Source organism: Typopeltis vanoorti, chromosome 16 (assembly GCF_054136105.1).
Source record: "Typopeltis vanoorti isolate ZY-2024b chromosome 16, IOZ_Tvanoo_1.0, whole genome shotgun sequence".
NCBI classification, from domain to species: domain Eukaryota; kingdom Metazoa; phylum Arthropoda; class Arachnida; order Uropygi; family Thelyphonidae; genus Typopeltis; species Typopeltis vanoorti.
Window position 1 is genome coordinate 71,913,056 of NC_143564.1, and position 16,076 is coordinate 71,929,131.

At 33.3% G+C, this 16,076-nt stretch overlaps 1 protein-coding gene across 6 annotated transcripts in view; it reads right to left on the reverse strand.

Moving 5' to 3' along the window:
* The window catches only part of polybromo (protein), a 686,480-nt gene that overhangs the window by 177,913 nt on the left and 492,491 nt on the right, over positions 1-16,076 (reverse strand). For all 6 annotated transcript variants that reach the window (XM_090406695.1, XM_090406694.1, XM_090406697.1 and 3 more), the window contains one exon: positions 5,868-5,996. In XM_090406695.1, coding sequence (XP_090262821.1) covers positions 5,868-5,996 — 129 coding nt within the window. The remainder of the gene's footprint in view (positions 1-5,867; positions 5,997-16,076) is intronic.

Genomic DNA, 16,076 nt, shown 5'->3' on the forward strand with positions numbered 1-16,076 from the left:
CACATGCATTGCACATCTGTCTAATGTTGGCTTGCTTGATTTTGTAAATTTCCTTTCCACTCCAGGCACATTTTCATACAGAAACTATATTGTCGGCTAGTTATTTTTTTCAAAACAAACCACTCCCACCCCAACCCACATGCATTACCTAGAGTTTATAGGATGACATGTAATTCATTGTCCACGAGAGTAACTTTTATTGCACCACCCATAACAACAAAACTGTAAATTATTGGATATTCGTCTAACAAATCTATTTACGTTAATGCTTTTATTCTTTCGCTTAGAGATGGATTGTCATTTGTAAAGATTTCATGAATACAGATTTTTTTAAATTTAGAAATTTAAAAATACAATTATAGAATTTTTCTTAATAATTGGCAACTTATATATCCAGAAAGCAAAATGTCTTTTCCTTTCTAATATAAGTTTGGTTTCTCTGGAAAGCACATGTAATGACACTCCGTGTGCTCAAGTAAAAGTAAACAGAAAGTGCAGGTGATTTGTCATGTACCACCGATCTGAGTATATGATACAATTTGTCCTGTGTCCAGCATGAATGTGTTAAAAATGGATTATACAAAAGATTGAGAAATTATTAAGCACTATGTGTGATAACAACCCAATGAATAAAATAACCACATGAAAATGCAAAAATAAATTAAAAATAAAATAATTAGCTAATTCCCTTTATACAGGAAGTAGGTGAGGCCATTTTAGTCCTATCTAACTTACTGAGACTGAGTGGACAGTTCAATCTCCACTGGTAGCCAATCAGATATAGCCTGCCCAAGACTATCACAAATTATAAGCAGCAACCGATGAATTGACTGGCAAACTAGTGCTGCCATCTCGTGGTTCTTAACAGGATATGTTATTATCTGAAATGGTGTGGGTTCTACTTTCTTGAGTTTACACGAAGTCAACTTTTTTGTCAACTTTCTTGAGTTTACATGAATTTTTGTCAACTTTACTTGAATTTACTAACTTGGGAACCGGTCAAAGAAATAATAGTTGACATTTCTTAAATTAAATAAAACAGTAATTTAATTTTACAAGGAACTTTTATTAAAAGAAAAAATATAGCATACAATGCGAAAAACATTGTTCTTATTTCCATAAGTAACAAAATAAAAATATTAATGGAACTCTGATTTCAAAATTGTTAAATACAGAATAATTATAGATTTAATAATCAAAATGAAGTTGCAATAAATTGTAATGTAAGAAGAGTAATTTTTTGGATTTTTGGAACATGTCTATTTCTGGTTTCTTCATCAATATTTCCAGCTTCTGAAAAGACTCTTTTGCTGTATACAGTTGTAGCTAGTGCAGAAAAAAATTTTCTTGCTATTTCACTCAAAATGGACAACATGATTTTTCATTTTCATTATTATTATTAAGTGACACTTGCAAGGATTCCAAGGACTCATTGAGGGAGGACACCTACTCTACAACTCTCCATCTCCACCACTCTCTCTATCAATGAACCACCTCATCTACACTAACGCTATCTACTGCCCACTACCACCACTAGTATTTTCACAGACAATCACAAACATCCATGCCCACGGCGGGATTCGAACCTGCAGATATGCTGATCACTCGGCCAACCAGGCCAGTTGCTACCATAGTAATCAGTTGTTTTAAACAGTAGTTTATTAAAATATGTAATCATCTCATCATTAATATTTTTCTGTGGCTGATTATGCTTTCGACCTAATGGTGATACAGTAGCAGAAGTAATATCATTAAGACACTTCCATAATTTACTATTTTTCTTTTTGCATTGAATTTCCAACAACCTTGCCTTTTTTGATAAAGGAATGCTATTGACTTCTTCATCACTTGATACTTCCAAACTAGATTTCTCATTAATTAGAATGCTTTTAACATAATCAATTTTTTCTGACTTGAAAAATGCTAGTTTAATAAATCTTAGATCAAATATTATTGAAATAACATAACATTTATTTTCGAATAAAGTATCAAATCTGCTAATTTCTTCATGGAGAATTTTTTCATTGTTCCTAGTCTGAAGAAAGTATTATCATCTTTAGATGCATATATTTTTAGAGTTACAATAGTTAGGAGCACTTTTGAAATAAAAGCAAAATTTTAACTCATAGTTTTGGTAATTTCCTCAAAGGACTCATTTTAGCAGTGGCTCCATTAAAGTCCACTGATTTGAGTTTAATGTATATAAATTGTTGTTGATTGCATACATATTTAATGTTCTTTTCTGTTTTCTGTGATGCTCCGTTCTGGTATTCATTGTAGCATATAAAAAGTAGAGTTCTACTGAGTAGGTACATCATGAACTAATTTTATATGGCTGGTATTCAAATTGGTTTGAATATCTTTTTGTTTTGAGCATGCAGCAGATGAATGATTAAAATGTCCAAGCATTTTCCTACACACTGATATTAAATTTGAAATTGACATCTGTGCATTAATACAGTCCAATATTACTAATTGCAACGTGTGAATAAAACACACATGAAACACTTGCAATTTCAACATGATTACACCGCTTAACAATATTAACAACATTGTCCCAAACCATTACATGAATCTGTGAAATATGTATATCCCACATTTGTAACATAACAGAAAACTTTTCTTTAATCACATCACTTGTATGACCTTCCAAGAAAATGTTGACAGTTCAGAACTATATGGTTATACTGAAATTTTGTATCAAGCCAATGAAACGTTTGGTTATATGCTGGCAGGTCTATATCTGATGTAAGAGAAATATATTTAGCACATGCAATCTTGTTTTTAATAGTTACAACTAATAAGGCATAAATATCTGGAATTATTTTTTCTGTAAAATATTTTCTTTCAGGCACACTGTACTGTGGAGCAGTTCACTTATTAGCTTAGTAAATCCTTCATTTTGAACAACTGCATACAGCATGACATCTAAAGCAATCATTTCAGCTATGGCATAATGCAAAGTTTTCTTGTGTTTATCATATATATCCCATTTTTCAGGTATTTCTATAATATCATATAATGTTTGTTGGTTTGGTGAATTTATTTTCAATTGATGAGGAAAATTTATTCATTTATGTATAATTCATCAGGTGCAGGAACAACCAAATTTATGTAATGCAAATTTTCAAAAGCAAATATTTCTTCTTTTGTATGACTTGAAATATGATAACATTATATTTGGAATTTTCTATACCATTAAGGTGGTTCACAAATACTATTTTTAGAAATAAAAGTCTGCTGAAATGAAACTGGCATGTCATATATATTTAACAATATGTAAAAATGTGCCCACCAATGCAGAAGGGAAATTAAAGGGAAGCAAGTTGTCATCTGACATGCAACTTGCATGAGACACAGCTAGCAGTGAACATGATAACTTTACGAGTTACTAGTACAACAAGTTAAATCATGAAACATTTGAGGTAATAATGCAAGTAGTCAGTCCACTGGTAACACAGGGGCTGTGAAACCACAGTAAGTGGCTACACAGCCAAGAGACTCAATGAAGTCCAAGTCTCAGTAGTTTATTCAAACAAGGAATTATATTTTACAAAAATCAGTCAACAATAAATAATTATTACATAATGCATTAAAACTGTTTATAATTTAATATATTGGTAGAAAATACTGAATTTACCAGTAAATTTTAAAAGGATTTTTTGTGCCTTTTATCAGTACATTATTATGGTAGTGATTGCTCTAGCTAGAAATGACTGCAACTTCACCCTCCCTCTTTTTTCCCCCCTCACATTTCTCTGAGTATTCTCCAATGGCACATGCTGACTCTCCTTTATGTCATATTCTCTCTCTAATGATATGAAAAATTCCTCTATAAGTAATTAAAAAAAAAAAGGCTGAATTTCTGATTGCATATTTTGAAACCTGTCCGATCACTTTACTTGAGTGTGCCTGCCATTCAAGAATTTATTTTCATATTTGGTGTTAAATATTATAGCTACCCTTTCCTTTTCCAGATCACTATTTCCTGAGTAAAACAAAATATCTAAGGGTCTCTTTCTTTCTTGTTCACTCTCTTATAATTATACAACAAAGTCCTATAACATAAGATCTAAGAATCACTTTCTTGCTCACTCTCTTTTATCTATACAAGACAGTCCTCTTCATTTTAGTAACACTAATTATATTGACATGATATTTATGTAATTCCTCTGCTAGTGTCTACCTCTTTTCCATTAACACTTCTTCTGATGATGAATTAATAAACGGAAATTTAAATTTTTACTCTTCAATTCATTTCTCTGTACAAGTTCTTTCTTATTACAATAATTGGTTAAGTGGTATTCTTTCAACAGATGCATCCTCCAAAACCAAAAAACTCTGTTGAACAGAATTCAGTATGAAAAAAATAATATTTGATAAAAGACTTCATTATCTTAACATAAATTAGTGTTTCACTTCTTATGAGAGCTACAGTTGGTTGCTTGCTTTCCTCTAGAGTGATAGTAAAGTAGTAAATGATATAATAACACATAACATCTCTATCCCCTTTTACAAATGAATGTGTGTGCACGTGCACGCATAATTTACTTGGATATGATTCAGGTATTAAAAAAAAGTTCTCATCTCCTTCACTTAATAGATTCATCATTAAATAATGAATTATCCAAGGAGCACTAATGTGAATCAGACCTACTGAAGCTAGAAAACGATTACCTTTACAAAAAAAAAATAATAATGAAATAAAACAAAATGCAATAAAATAAATAAAATGAATAATTAAACTAACTTAATCTGCAAATGTAACACACTGTATGTCCCAAATTTAATTATTATTTATTAATTTTTTGAAATGAAGTAATGAATCTGACTATAGTGAGCCTACTTTCCAGTCACAATAGTCACATTCAAAATGTACTTTTTGTTTTTGTTTAAAATGGTTTACAATATTCATTGCTATTAGCCTTGCTTGTCATGGAATATATATGTTGGAAAAAATTGTTGTTTAAAGAATTAATTTAGAAACACAGACAGAACCAACAGGAAAGCTGAATGAATATTCAAATATAAGTATGCTGCAATATGAACTGACTGAGTATTATAGTGACTACAGGGTAATATGGTACATTTCATGTTCACTTTCAATCAAATGTATATATTGTAATTGATGTCAAATAACTAAACAGATATACAAAAGACAACTTTAACAGTCACTGTACAAGTGTACAAAATTTGGACCATATCAATAAATGAAGGACACAAAAATCACTGTGGCATTCACTACAGTGACCATGAGTAATAATATAGTGTTGTCAGTGAAACATACCTGATTGAGAAATGCAGCAGCTACTAAGCCATTCTACTAGATGTAATTTCATGTGTTTTATGGAATATGACAACTCATTTTGCAAAAACAATTAAACAGCAACTATCAAAAATAGGCCGATGTACAATATTTTAAGTGATTGAGGGAATATGACTAAAAGTGATTGGTATAACAAAATATCACTCTCATTATAACTAAAAAAATATTCCTTTATTTAACATTATTACTCTGATGGTGCATAGAAAAACATTTGTTTTTCTATGCACCATCAGTGTAATAATATTAGACTTAAAAAATGGACCTTTCATGTATGCAGAACTTGTTACATTAGGCTTTTACTGTATTTTTGATTGTCTATTCTGTATAATGTTCCAAATTAGTATATGTAAGCACAAGATTATAATTTTTGTAATGTTAATTATGTTACAACTTTGACAACATAATTTTGAGAAACTGTTTGTACTGCCTCAGTCTAATTTATCTATAGGCAGGAAGGATTTTTTTCCCCTTAAACTTATTTCTTCTTACTAAAATATCTGTTCAAAGAATAAGGAATATAACAAAATAAAAGTGAGGTAACCTTCTTCGTTGCAGTAGTTGGTGTTGAGGAAGTCCCTGGTTCCTCTTTGGGGGTAACAGGAGGTGGATTATCATTGGATTCATCATTTTCAGTTTCACTATTTACTTTTGGCATCAAAGGAGATAATTCCTTGCAAAATAATAATCAAATCAATATAATCACTGTAATTCAGCTACAATAAAACATAAAAAAAACTGTATTATCATATTTTACCTGTTATGTATTTTTTTTGTACATTAATAAATGTGGCATTATTTCTGAGCCAAACAAAAATATCATTAACTAAGAATATGGTGTTTTTTAGATGTAGCAACATTACAGGATTTTTTTCTCTCCCGTAAAAAAATTTGTGGCGTATCATAAAAACACATGAAAAACAGTTGGATGACCTCAAATTTAAGGAAATAGGATGATGCCAGACAAACTGAAATTATCAAGTTCCTTACTGGAAGTCATAACATACTCAAAGGGAGAGAGAAACAAGGAAGAAAATACACACTTGGATTTAAGAAAAAAGACAACTGCAGACAATAATCATAATAAAAAAAAAGTACTCTGTAATCAAATTCTTGTATGACTTCATTCACTGTTGTAACAACTGAACCAAGGGCTGTTTTTAGGATATGTACTGTACATATTTCTGATTTTCTTAATTTTGTCATTAAAATGTTCAAATGAAATGCTTCGGCAAATTTTAATACTAAATACCAAATTTCGTTAAATTTCATCAAGCCAGTGAGAAATTATCATTCCCATTTCAAACTGTTTTGACAATAAAAATTATCGTTATAGCAAAAAAGCATAAAATAAATTATAATGAGGGGGTAAAAAAGAGAAAAGAATTTTTTTTCATTCATTCTAAGTCTAGAACTGGTTTAACAACCGAATTACTCCAGTGGAGCACAATGAATTATCATTTTGAATAATTTTGTGAATAAAAACAGTCCAATCATAACAGCACAAAAAATATACACATATACATATATATATATAATTTCAAATTGTCTTTCCAATAAAAACAGAATTATAAAAGAAATATAAAAAGAGAATCTTATTCAAGCAGTCTTGAACTTTAGAACCTAGCCTGTATTCTACACACTATGCTGAGCATTACAGTAAACTTGTATAACTGTTTACATTTGATACTGGTGATATTTCCACTGTTTTCAACAAGAGCTATATAGATGCCTATGATGATTGCTCAGAGAACTCTATCGAATAGTGGTATTTCTGTACATGACCAATGAGCATGTGATAAGATATGATATGTTTTATTCAAATTCAACCTATTCTTAAATTATATACTCTAGACATAATTCTGTTTTTCTAATTTTGTCCTAGAAATGGTCCAATATAGCCAAAATCAAAATGACTCAATAAATTTAAACAGATTCTAAATATCAAATTTCAATAGATTCCATCAAGATATAACTGAATTAATAGGAGTTCAAATTGTTTTGTCAAATTTTGCCAATAAAAATGTACCAACTGAAATCAAAATTGAACCACCAAGATAAATGATTCCCACAATTAATGATCTCATAGAAGAAATACTGAAATGTCCTGAGAAATTTTTGTAAGAATTCTAAATGCCAAATCTGAGTAATGTCTATCCAGCTAGAGTCCCGAAATAATTTCAGCATAGACTATATGTGCTCATGTATATTGTAAACCACATCTGAAAAAGGAACAAAAGTGGAGGTTTAGCAGTTTAAAAAAAAAGATCAAAGTTTTTAGTTTGCATGACGTGTAATGAATTGAAAAAAAATTTTACATGTCAAAATAATTATTACAAAAAATCATATTTAAATGAATTACCTAACTATCAGATAATATTTTAATCAAAACCAAGGAGTGAACTGATACTTTAATAAAACATCATGTGCTATTCTTATGAATTCTAGTCAATGAAAACTGATTAATTTTTCTTTTTTTATGAAGTAAATGGTAATGTCATAAAGTCAAATTAAACAGCGGTCAACTGTCAAAGTTGTATTTTTTGATGCACACTTTAAATGTACAGGAGTGTCTGAGATTAATAAAATGAGGAAAAAGATGAATATTATTCTTCTTAACTTTTGACAGGCTTGCTAGTACAGGCTAAAATATTTCAGATTTGAACATAAATCTACAAGGCATCTTAGTGCCAAAAGTGTGATGAGACAAAATAAGCATAAAACAGTTTAGAAGAAAGGACATAACAGGAATTTCACAATTACCATGCTAATAATCACACTGCTGAAGCTAAGTGGGGGGGGGGGGGATATGTTCTAAAAGTGCAGACTTGTAGAGGAAAAATACATATATAATTTATTTATTCCATTTATATTTATTATTTAAAATTAACAACATTAACAACAGAATATATTACTACTTTCAAGAACAGAACTTTAAATACTTTTAATATGTAAAAATCCTGAGTAGGAATGCCATTTGAACTTCTCACTTTTATTTCTCGTGATGTATGGCAAGCTGAAGGAGGGTATTTTATTTTCTAAATTACATAAAAAAAAGGATATTAAAATGTGCTTTTCTAAAAGCACATTTTTTATTTTCTTTTTATGTTAAGGTTGTAATTATGATGTAAAAAGGAAATGAAAAGAACACAACACTCTTTTCCAACATATTTTCTTTCTTATTATTATTTATTTATATAGGCACTCTGGAGTCAAAAGACTCATTGCAGGAGACCTACTTTATCCATTAACACAATACCTGTCATACATCTCCTTAAGCCTATTCACTGTTGGGGTGTTCACAACCACCTCTGGCAATTCATTCCACTCATTCACCACTCTCCAAGAAAAGAACCTAGTCCACACACCCTTAGACAGCTTCCAAGACCTCTTGTTTTACTCCTACTCCCCATGTATTGAACAATTTTTACCGTGTCAATCTTATAGTATCCCTTTAGTAACTTAAAAGTTTCTATCATATCCCCTCTCCACCACATGTCAATTAAACTCTGCAATCCAAACACCCTCAAATCTATCCTCACAGGGAACATTCCAACCTGTTACCAGCTTGGTCACCTGTCTCTGAATCCACTCCACTACCTCCCGATTCCCAAGAAATGCAGGTGACCAAATCTGGACACAGTAATCAACATGTGGTCAAATCATAGCCTTATAAAGAGGGATAATAACTTCCCTTATCTTTACTTGTCAATGTGCTCTTCAGTATCCAAGTAATATCCTGTGAACTATTTCACCAACTATTAGATCTCTAGCCTCATTAATTTGCTGTAAACCAGTACCATTAATAATATGATAAGAGCATGTAATCTTTTGATCCTGAAAGTGCATTACATCACATTATACAACACTGAATTGACAATCATTATCCGTTGTCCACACAGCTAATTTATTTACATTATCTTGCAAGATATCTACATCACTTTTATCAACTATTGCCCTCCCTAGTTTTGCATCATTGGCAAACAACTGAATGTCTCCCTTCGAATTTTCTGCTATATCATTAATATACAAATTAAAGAATAGTGGTACTAGTAAAGAGCCTTGAGGCACTCCAATAGTCACCATCCCTCATTTACCTTGATTCCACTCCACCATATACCACTCTCTGATGCCTGTCTTCCAGCCTCATATCCATTCCCATTTGCTCCAACTTATTTAATAGTTTTCCATGCGGTATTCTGTCAAATGCCTTTGAAAAGTCCAGTAATATAATGGTATAGTCATTTCCTTTATCTAATTCTGCTGTCACCATATTATAAATGTGAATAAATTACTGAGGCAGGTCCTCCTTTTTTTACAAAGCCATGCTTCCCCCCCGCTATAAAGTATCATATTCCTATCCACCAATTCCTGAATGTTATTTTTAACCAACTTTTCAAATACTTTAACCACCACTCCAGAGATACTAATTGGTCTGTAATTCACTATTCCTGTCTTGGAGCCACCTTTCTGTCACGGAACTATCTTACCCTCTTTCCACCCCCATGGAATCTTGCAAGAGTTGACACTTAGATTAAACAACTTTGTCAGAGGCACTACCAGTTCACTTGCACATTCTCATAGCACACGAACAGACATACCATACCATTCAGGCCCACTGATGTATTCACATTGATATTTTTCAATATACTGAGCACCTCCAGTTCATCTACCTCAATGCTTACATCAGTCTCTGTCACCTCAGTAACTGTAAAATCCCCATTTGGATGATATACTCTTGCAAAGTGATCACTTAGTAACTGAACTATTTCTGTTTCTGTGACTTTCCTATCATCTTTCCATAATCATTCTTTCTCTTACTTGCTACATAGCAAAAAAGCTCTTTTGGATTTACTTTGGCCTACTTAGCTAATTTTCTCTCAAAATCTGATTTAGCCTTCCTCACCATACTAGTTACCTTTCTTATGCTTGACACTGCTCATGGGAATGCTGATCACCTTGTTTATATTCCTTCCACAATGCTTTTTTTTTTTTTTTTTTTTTTTTTTGCAACTCCTACTTTATACTGCTAGTCATCCACTTAATCCCTAATTGGTTTATCCTCCTGCCCCTCGGTGACAAACAATCTTTGACCACTTCCCATGCACTAATGACATTCACTCCATGTAGTTTCTTATGCCATGGCACTGCTCTAAGTTGCCTTCTAAGTTTGTTATAATTGCCAGCTTTTGTAGTTCTGTATAAACCCTTTCTTGACTGGTTCCACATGTTAAACATCCTCCCAGGACAAGACTGCACAATCACTTTCCCCGATCGAAGGTTGAGTTGCTACTGTAGTTATACACAGATTTTCTAATGTTATTACCAGATCCAACAGTCTCAAACTCTTGGTCTCTTCCATCACATGCTGTTTTAGGTAATTATCCCTTAGTAAATGCAAAACTTTCATTTTGCCATGTGCCCTTTCCTCCTTCCAATAAATATCACCATAGTTAAAGTCTCCCATGATAATTGCTAGGCCTGCACTCATTGTGCTAATCTGCTGATGCATGTCATCCACATCTTCTTATGGACCACCAGGTCTATAGCAGCAACTAACAATATATTTTACCTTATCTCATACCAGACAGCTTCAAATGAACCATTTCCATCAGCTCTACAATCTTTGTTAACATCATCAAATTCCTGACATGTATCCTCAAGGGATGTACAGGATATGATAGTACTACATGAAAAATTTCCATCATTACTAACTTCCTATCTACAATTTTCCTTGAAATCAGTCTGTTACTTGTCAAGACTCCAACATTATCAGATCTTATATTTCTATCATCTAAGGCACTTTGTATCGTATCAATCCACCTATATCTTGGTCTTCCTCTGGGTCGTTTTCCTGCCAATGGCAGAGAACACTTGCTTTACTAATCTTTCCTCGTCCATTCTGTTTAAGTGATCATACCACCAGATTAGCTCTGCTAACGCATTCCAGGATAATGACAATGTCTAGTTCTTTCCTAATATCCTCGTTTTTAATATGATATTGCCATTGATGCCATCTGTTCATGCCTCTAATCTTTCTCAGGATCCTCATATCTGTGGTCTCTAGTCTTTAGGCAAGTGTTTTACTTCTAACCCAGCTCTCAGATCCATAAGTTAAAACTGGTTTGAACACTGTCCTGTATTACAGCTAATTTAGTGTTCTGACTAATTTCTCTCTTCTTCCATATGAATTTATTCAATTGACTTCCTACCACACCATCTTTGTTGATTCTGTTGTCTATTTCCATATTTAATTTACCATCTTCATTAAAAATCATGCCTAAGTAGCTGAAATATTTTACTTGTTTCACAGGTTCTCCATTCACAACACAGTTGACATTTTCAACAATTCTACCTATTTTCATTGTCTTTGTCTTTTTATTGCTGACCTTCATACCATATCTATTACAACAGTTATTCAATTCAAACACTTTCCTTCATAATGTGATCCATACAGATAATAAATAACAGATGGGATAATGTACATCTTTGTCTCACACCAGATTTAACATTATACCATCTTCCTGTACTTCCTTCAATTCTAACTGCTGACTTGCAACTCAAATAAAGACTAAGTATTGCTTGATATAATACCCCCATTGATACCATATAACTGTAGCATATTGAATAGCTTCTCTCTTGGCACCTTGTCATATGCCTTTTCCAAATCGACAAAACTTAAATACAGATCTTTGTTATATTCTCATGCTTTCTCAACTATTTGTCGTAAAGTGAAGATCTGATCCTGACAGCATCTATTTGGCCTGAATCCAGCTTGTTCTTCACCAAGCTTTTCTTCCACAATTCTTAACAACCCTTTCTCAAGAATACTTGCATAGATCTTGGCAGGAACACTGACTAGGGAAATACCTCTGTAATTCTCACATTTAGTTTTATTTCCCTTCTTATATATGGGTACTATGAGAGCTCTGCTCCAATCATTGGGAATTCGTCCCTCTGTCCAGGCCTTCTGAACTATTCAGTGCAGCCACTGTAAGACTTTTATACCACCATACTTCAGCATTTCGAATATCATCTACTCCTGCTGCCTTTCAACATTTCAAACCTTTGATGGCTTTTTCTACTTCAAGTATGGATATGTATTCCTGACTGTATGCCTGGTCAGTGTTTTTTACCACTGTGCTGTCATCACTGCTTGTTTCATTTAGCAGTTTTTCAAAGTAATTACTCCATACTTCAAGGATATCTTTTTTCTCCCTTTTTCATGTCACCTTTATCATCTCTAACTCCTTTTACAGCACTCTTTCCCCCATTCCTAAGCTTCTTCAACAACTCCAGAATATTTTGCCACCTTCTTGAAATTTATTTTCTATATTCTTGCCAAAGTCCTCCCATGACTTTTGTTTAGCTAGTTTTACACAGTGTTTAGCATTCTTGCATTTGTCTCTGTATTCTCTAAGAGCACAAGCTGACTTATTTGACAGGAATTTGATATGCTTTCTTCTTTTCCCTTCACTGCCTCTTTAACTTCCTGTGTCCACCAGGGAGTTCTGATTTTTTTATCCTTGCAGACAACCTCACCACATGCCTCTCTGGCAGAATCAATCAATGTTTTCTTCAGATTTTGCCACTGAATCTCCAAGGTTTGATTCCTGTTCTCAAACTCTTTCATTTTTTCTTCAATAATCTTTCTGTATTTTAGTCTACAGTTCACATCTGAGAGCTGCTCAACTTTTATTCGTTTTAAAACTTTCTTACATGTCATTCTTTTCAATATGAAATTCAATTTTATCCTGCCAAGACTAAATAGTGATCGCTTCCAATTTCAAATCCTCTGTACACTCTGGTGTCCTGCACCAGGGAGAAAACATCAATATCAACAATAACATAGTCAATGAGACTTTTCTTATTCCTTGCCTCTTCTCTCCATATATATTCAGTCAATATTAATTCATATTGACTGAAAGCAAGCAAATCAACCTGTACAATCTTCCTGTCAACCTGTATAACCTGTTCTTTCTTCCCTTTCCCCCCTCCAATAATGCTCTTTCTTCATACATTGTTATATCAGCATACACTTTTTCTATACTAATATAATTTCCTTATTTCAGATATCTGTAGTTTTACAAAGGCTAGATTGAAACAACATATTGTGAATAACATCTCCTGTCATGTGCACTGCATGTTACAAAAAAGTTGAGGTAGCATATAAGAGAAAGTGATTCTAAGTATTTTCAATTATTAGGGTTTTTTTTTAATTGAAAAAGAGAGAGAGAGAGAAAGAAAGGATTTTAGTTTTTGGAGTTTATTTTCAAGAAATCCAAGAAAGCCTTGATAGTCCTTTTAAAAAAGGAATAAGAAATTATGAAGCTTATGCAAAACCTGCATTTTGAAAATTCAAATATTACTGCATACGAAGAAATTCGTATGCAGTGATGTTTGATACAAAAATATATGCAATGTCACATTAAGATTTTGAATATTTTTTTCATAAATGACTAAGGGGGGGTATTTGATGATTGTAAAGGAAAAAAGAACAGAAACTCTACCTCTCAATTTAAAATTTGCATTCACCACTATTTATATCAAATCATCTCATAAGTTCATCGAATGGATTGATAATTAGGACACACATGAAATTTTTCTCTGCATGGAGTTTAATTACGCGATGTTTAATTAAATATTTCTTTAAGAAAAATGATTGCCTTCTTTTTGTCATTTTGGTGGATAATGTACAATGATATAATCATAAATTTGAATGTTACTAAGCCTTCGTATATACTTGGTGCACATACTATTTATTTAATGCACAATATGTTTTATAGAAAATGCTTTTTTTTTTTAAATAACTCGAAATAATGTTATTCTTGAGATTTTCTATACTAATTAAAATAGTTCGAAAATACTAGGTTTATGCAATGATACACAAATTAAACAACAAATGCCCAAGCAGAATCCCTTTAAAATTCTTCTGAAAAAAAAAATTTTTTTTTTTTTACTAGCATGCCATATATATTAACAAGTTTGAAAAAATGTACCCACCAAAATGATTACACAGGTAAGCTGAAAGCTCTATTGTTAGATCGGGCTACTTACCTCCCTATCGAGTACAATCCCACCAACTCACAAATTAGAAAACTCCACAGGCTCCTTAAGAAGGTCACTTCTTGGCCTGTGGAAATCACTAACAAATTAAAACCATTTAACTCCATACCCCCCCCACCCGTATTTATAGACTCCCAAAAATACATAAGGAAAATATGCCATTACGTCCCATAGTGGATGGCATTGATTCCCCCACATACAAACTAGCTCAACATTTAGCCAAAGCTCTCTCTCACTATACTGGCAACACACCTTCACACATAAAAAACTCAGCCCACTTCAAAGCCAGCATAGAAAACCTTACACTCAAACACACTGACGTAATGGTCAGTTTTGATATCTTCTCCTTATTCACAAATGTCCCACTCAAAGAATCCTTAGAGCTAATCCAAGCTAAACTTCCTCCCGATATCACAGCCCAATTTCAGTTCACAATGAACTCGAGGCTATTTTGTTTGGCAAGGAAAATTCTACAAACAAATAGAGGGGACAGCCATGGGTTCTCCACTGTCCCCACCCTTGGCCAACTTTTATATGGAGACTTTTGAAGAGAAAGCCTTAAACTCTGCCCCACAAAAACCAACCATTTGGCTTCGGTATGTTGATGATGTGTTCGCTATTTGGCCACATGGCTCTGATGCACTCCTCTCTTTCCTAACACACTTAAATAACCAACACCCCAGAATCAAATTCACCCTGGAAGAAGAAAAAAACAGCTGCCTTCCTTTCTTAGACACACTAGTCACCTGCCAACCTGATGGAACCTTGGTTTTCTCAGTCTATAGAAAACCCACCCATACAGGCAGATACATTCACCAACAATCCCACCATCCCTCCTCACAACAATATGGAGTCATTAAGACACTACACAACAGGGCTAAACTTATCTGTTCAAATGACAATGCCCTAACCACATTCTCAACACTTTCTCAGCCAATGGCTACCCCCCCCCCAAAAAAATCCAAAAAATATTGAAACCAGTAAACCACAACCCCCCTCTCCTCCTCACAACAAGGATTACTCTAAATCCATCACCATACCCTATATCCGAGGCACCTCAGAAAAAATTACAAAAATCCTAAAAAAAACATGATTTAACTTCTTGTTACAGACCATATAAAAAATTGGCATCCCTTATCCGCTCTACGAAAGACCAACCTCCCTCCCTAGACCTACCTGGTGTATACCAGGTCCCATGCAGCTGTAAGCTGTCCTACTTCGGCCAAACAGGCAGGACAGCAAATATCAGAATTTCAGAACACAAGGACTACATCCGGTTTCACCAATACAGCCACTTTGGTCTTGCTGACCATGCGCTGGATACCTGCCATAGAATACGGTGGAAGAAAGCCACGATAATACACCACAGTAAATACAAATAAATAGATATAAGTAAATACATGAAAGGCTTTTCATGGAATCAGCTTCAGCCCTAAGAAACAATCCAAACCTCAACAAATTTGGCTGCATGAGACTGCCTCAAATTTGGGAAACCTACATCAGAAGACCTTCAGCCCAATCGCCCAAAAATACCAACATTGGCCGCTATGAGGCACCATCAGGACTTGAGGAGAAATAATAGCTTCCTGCTTCTTCCTCACTTACTGTTTGTTGTGCCTGCGTGCACGTCTTGTTCTTAAGTTTCTTGAAAATGGCAACGTGATGTTGCGGAAATATTGAAGTATAT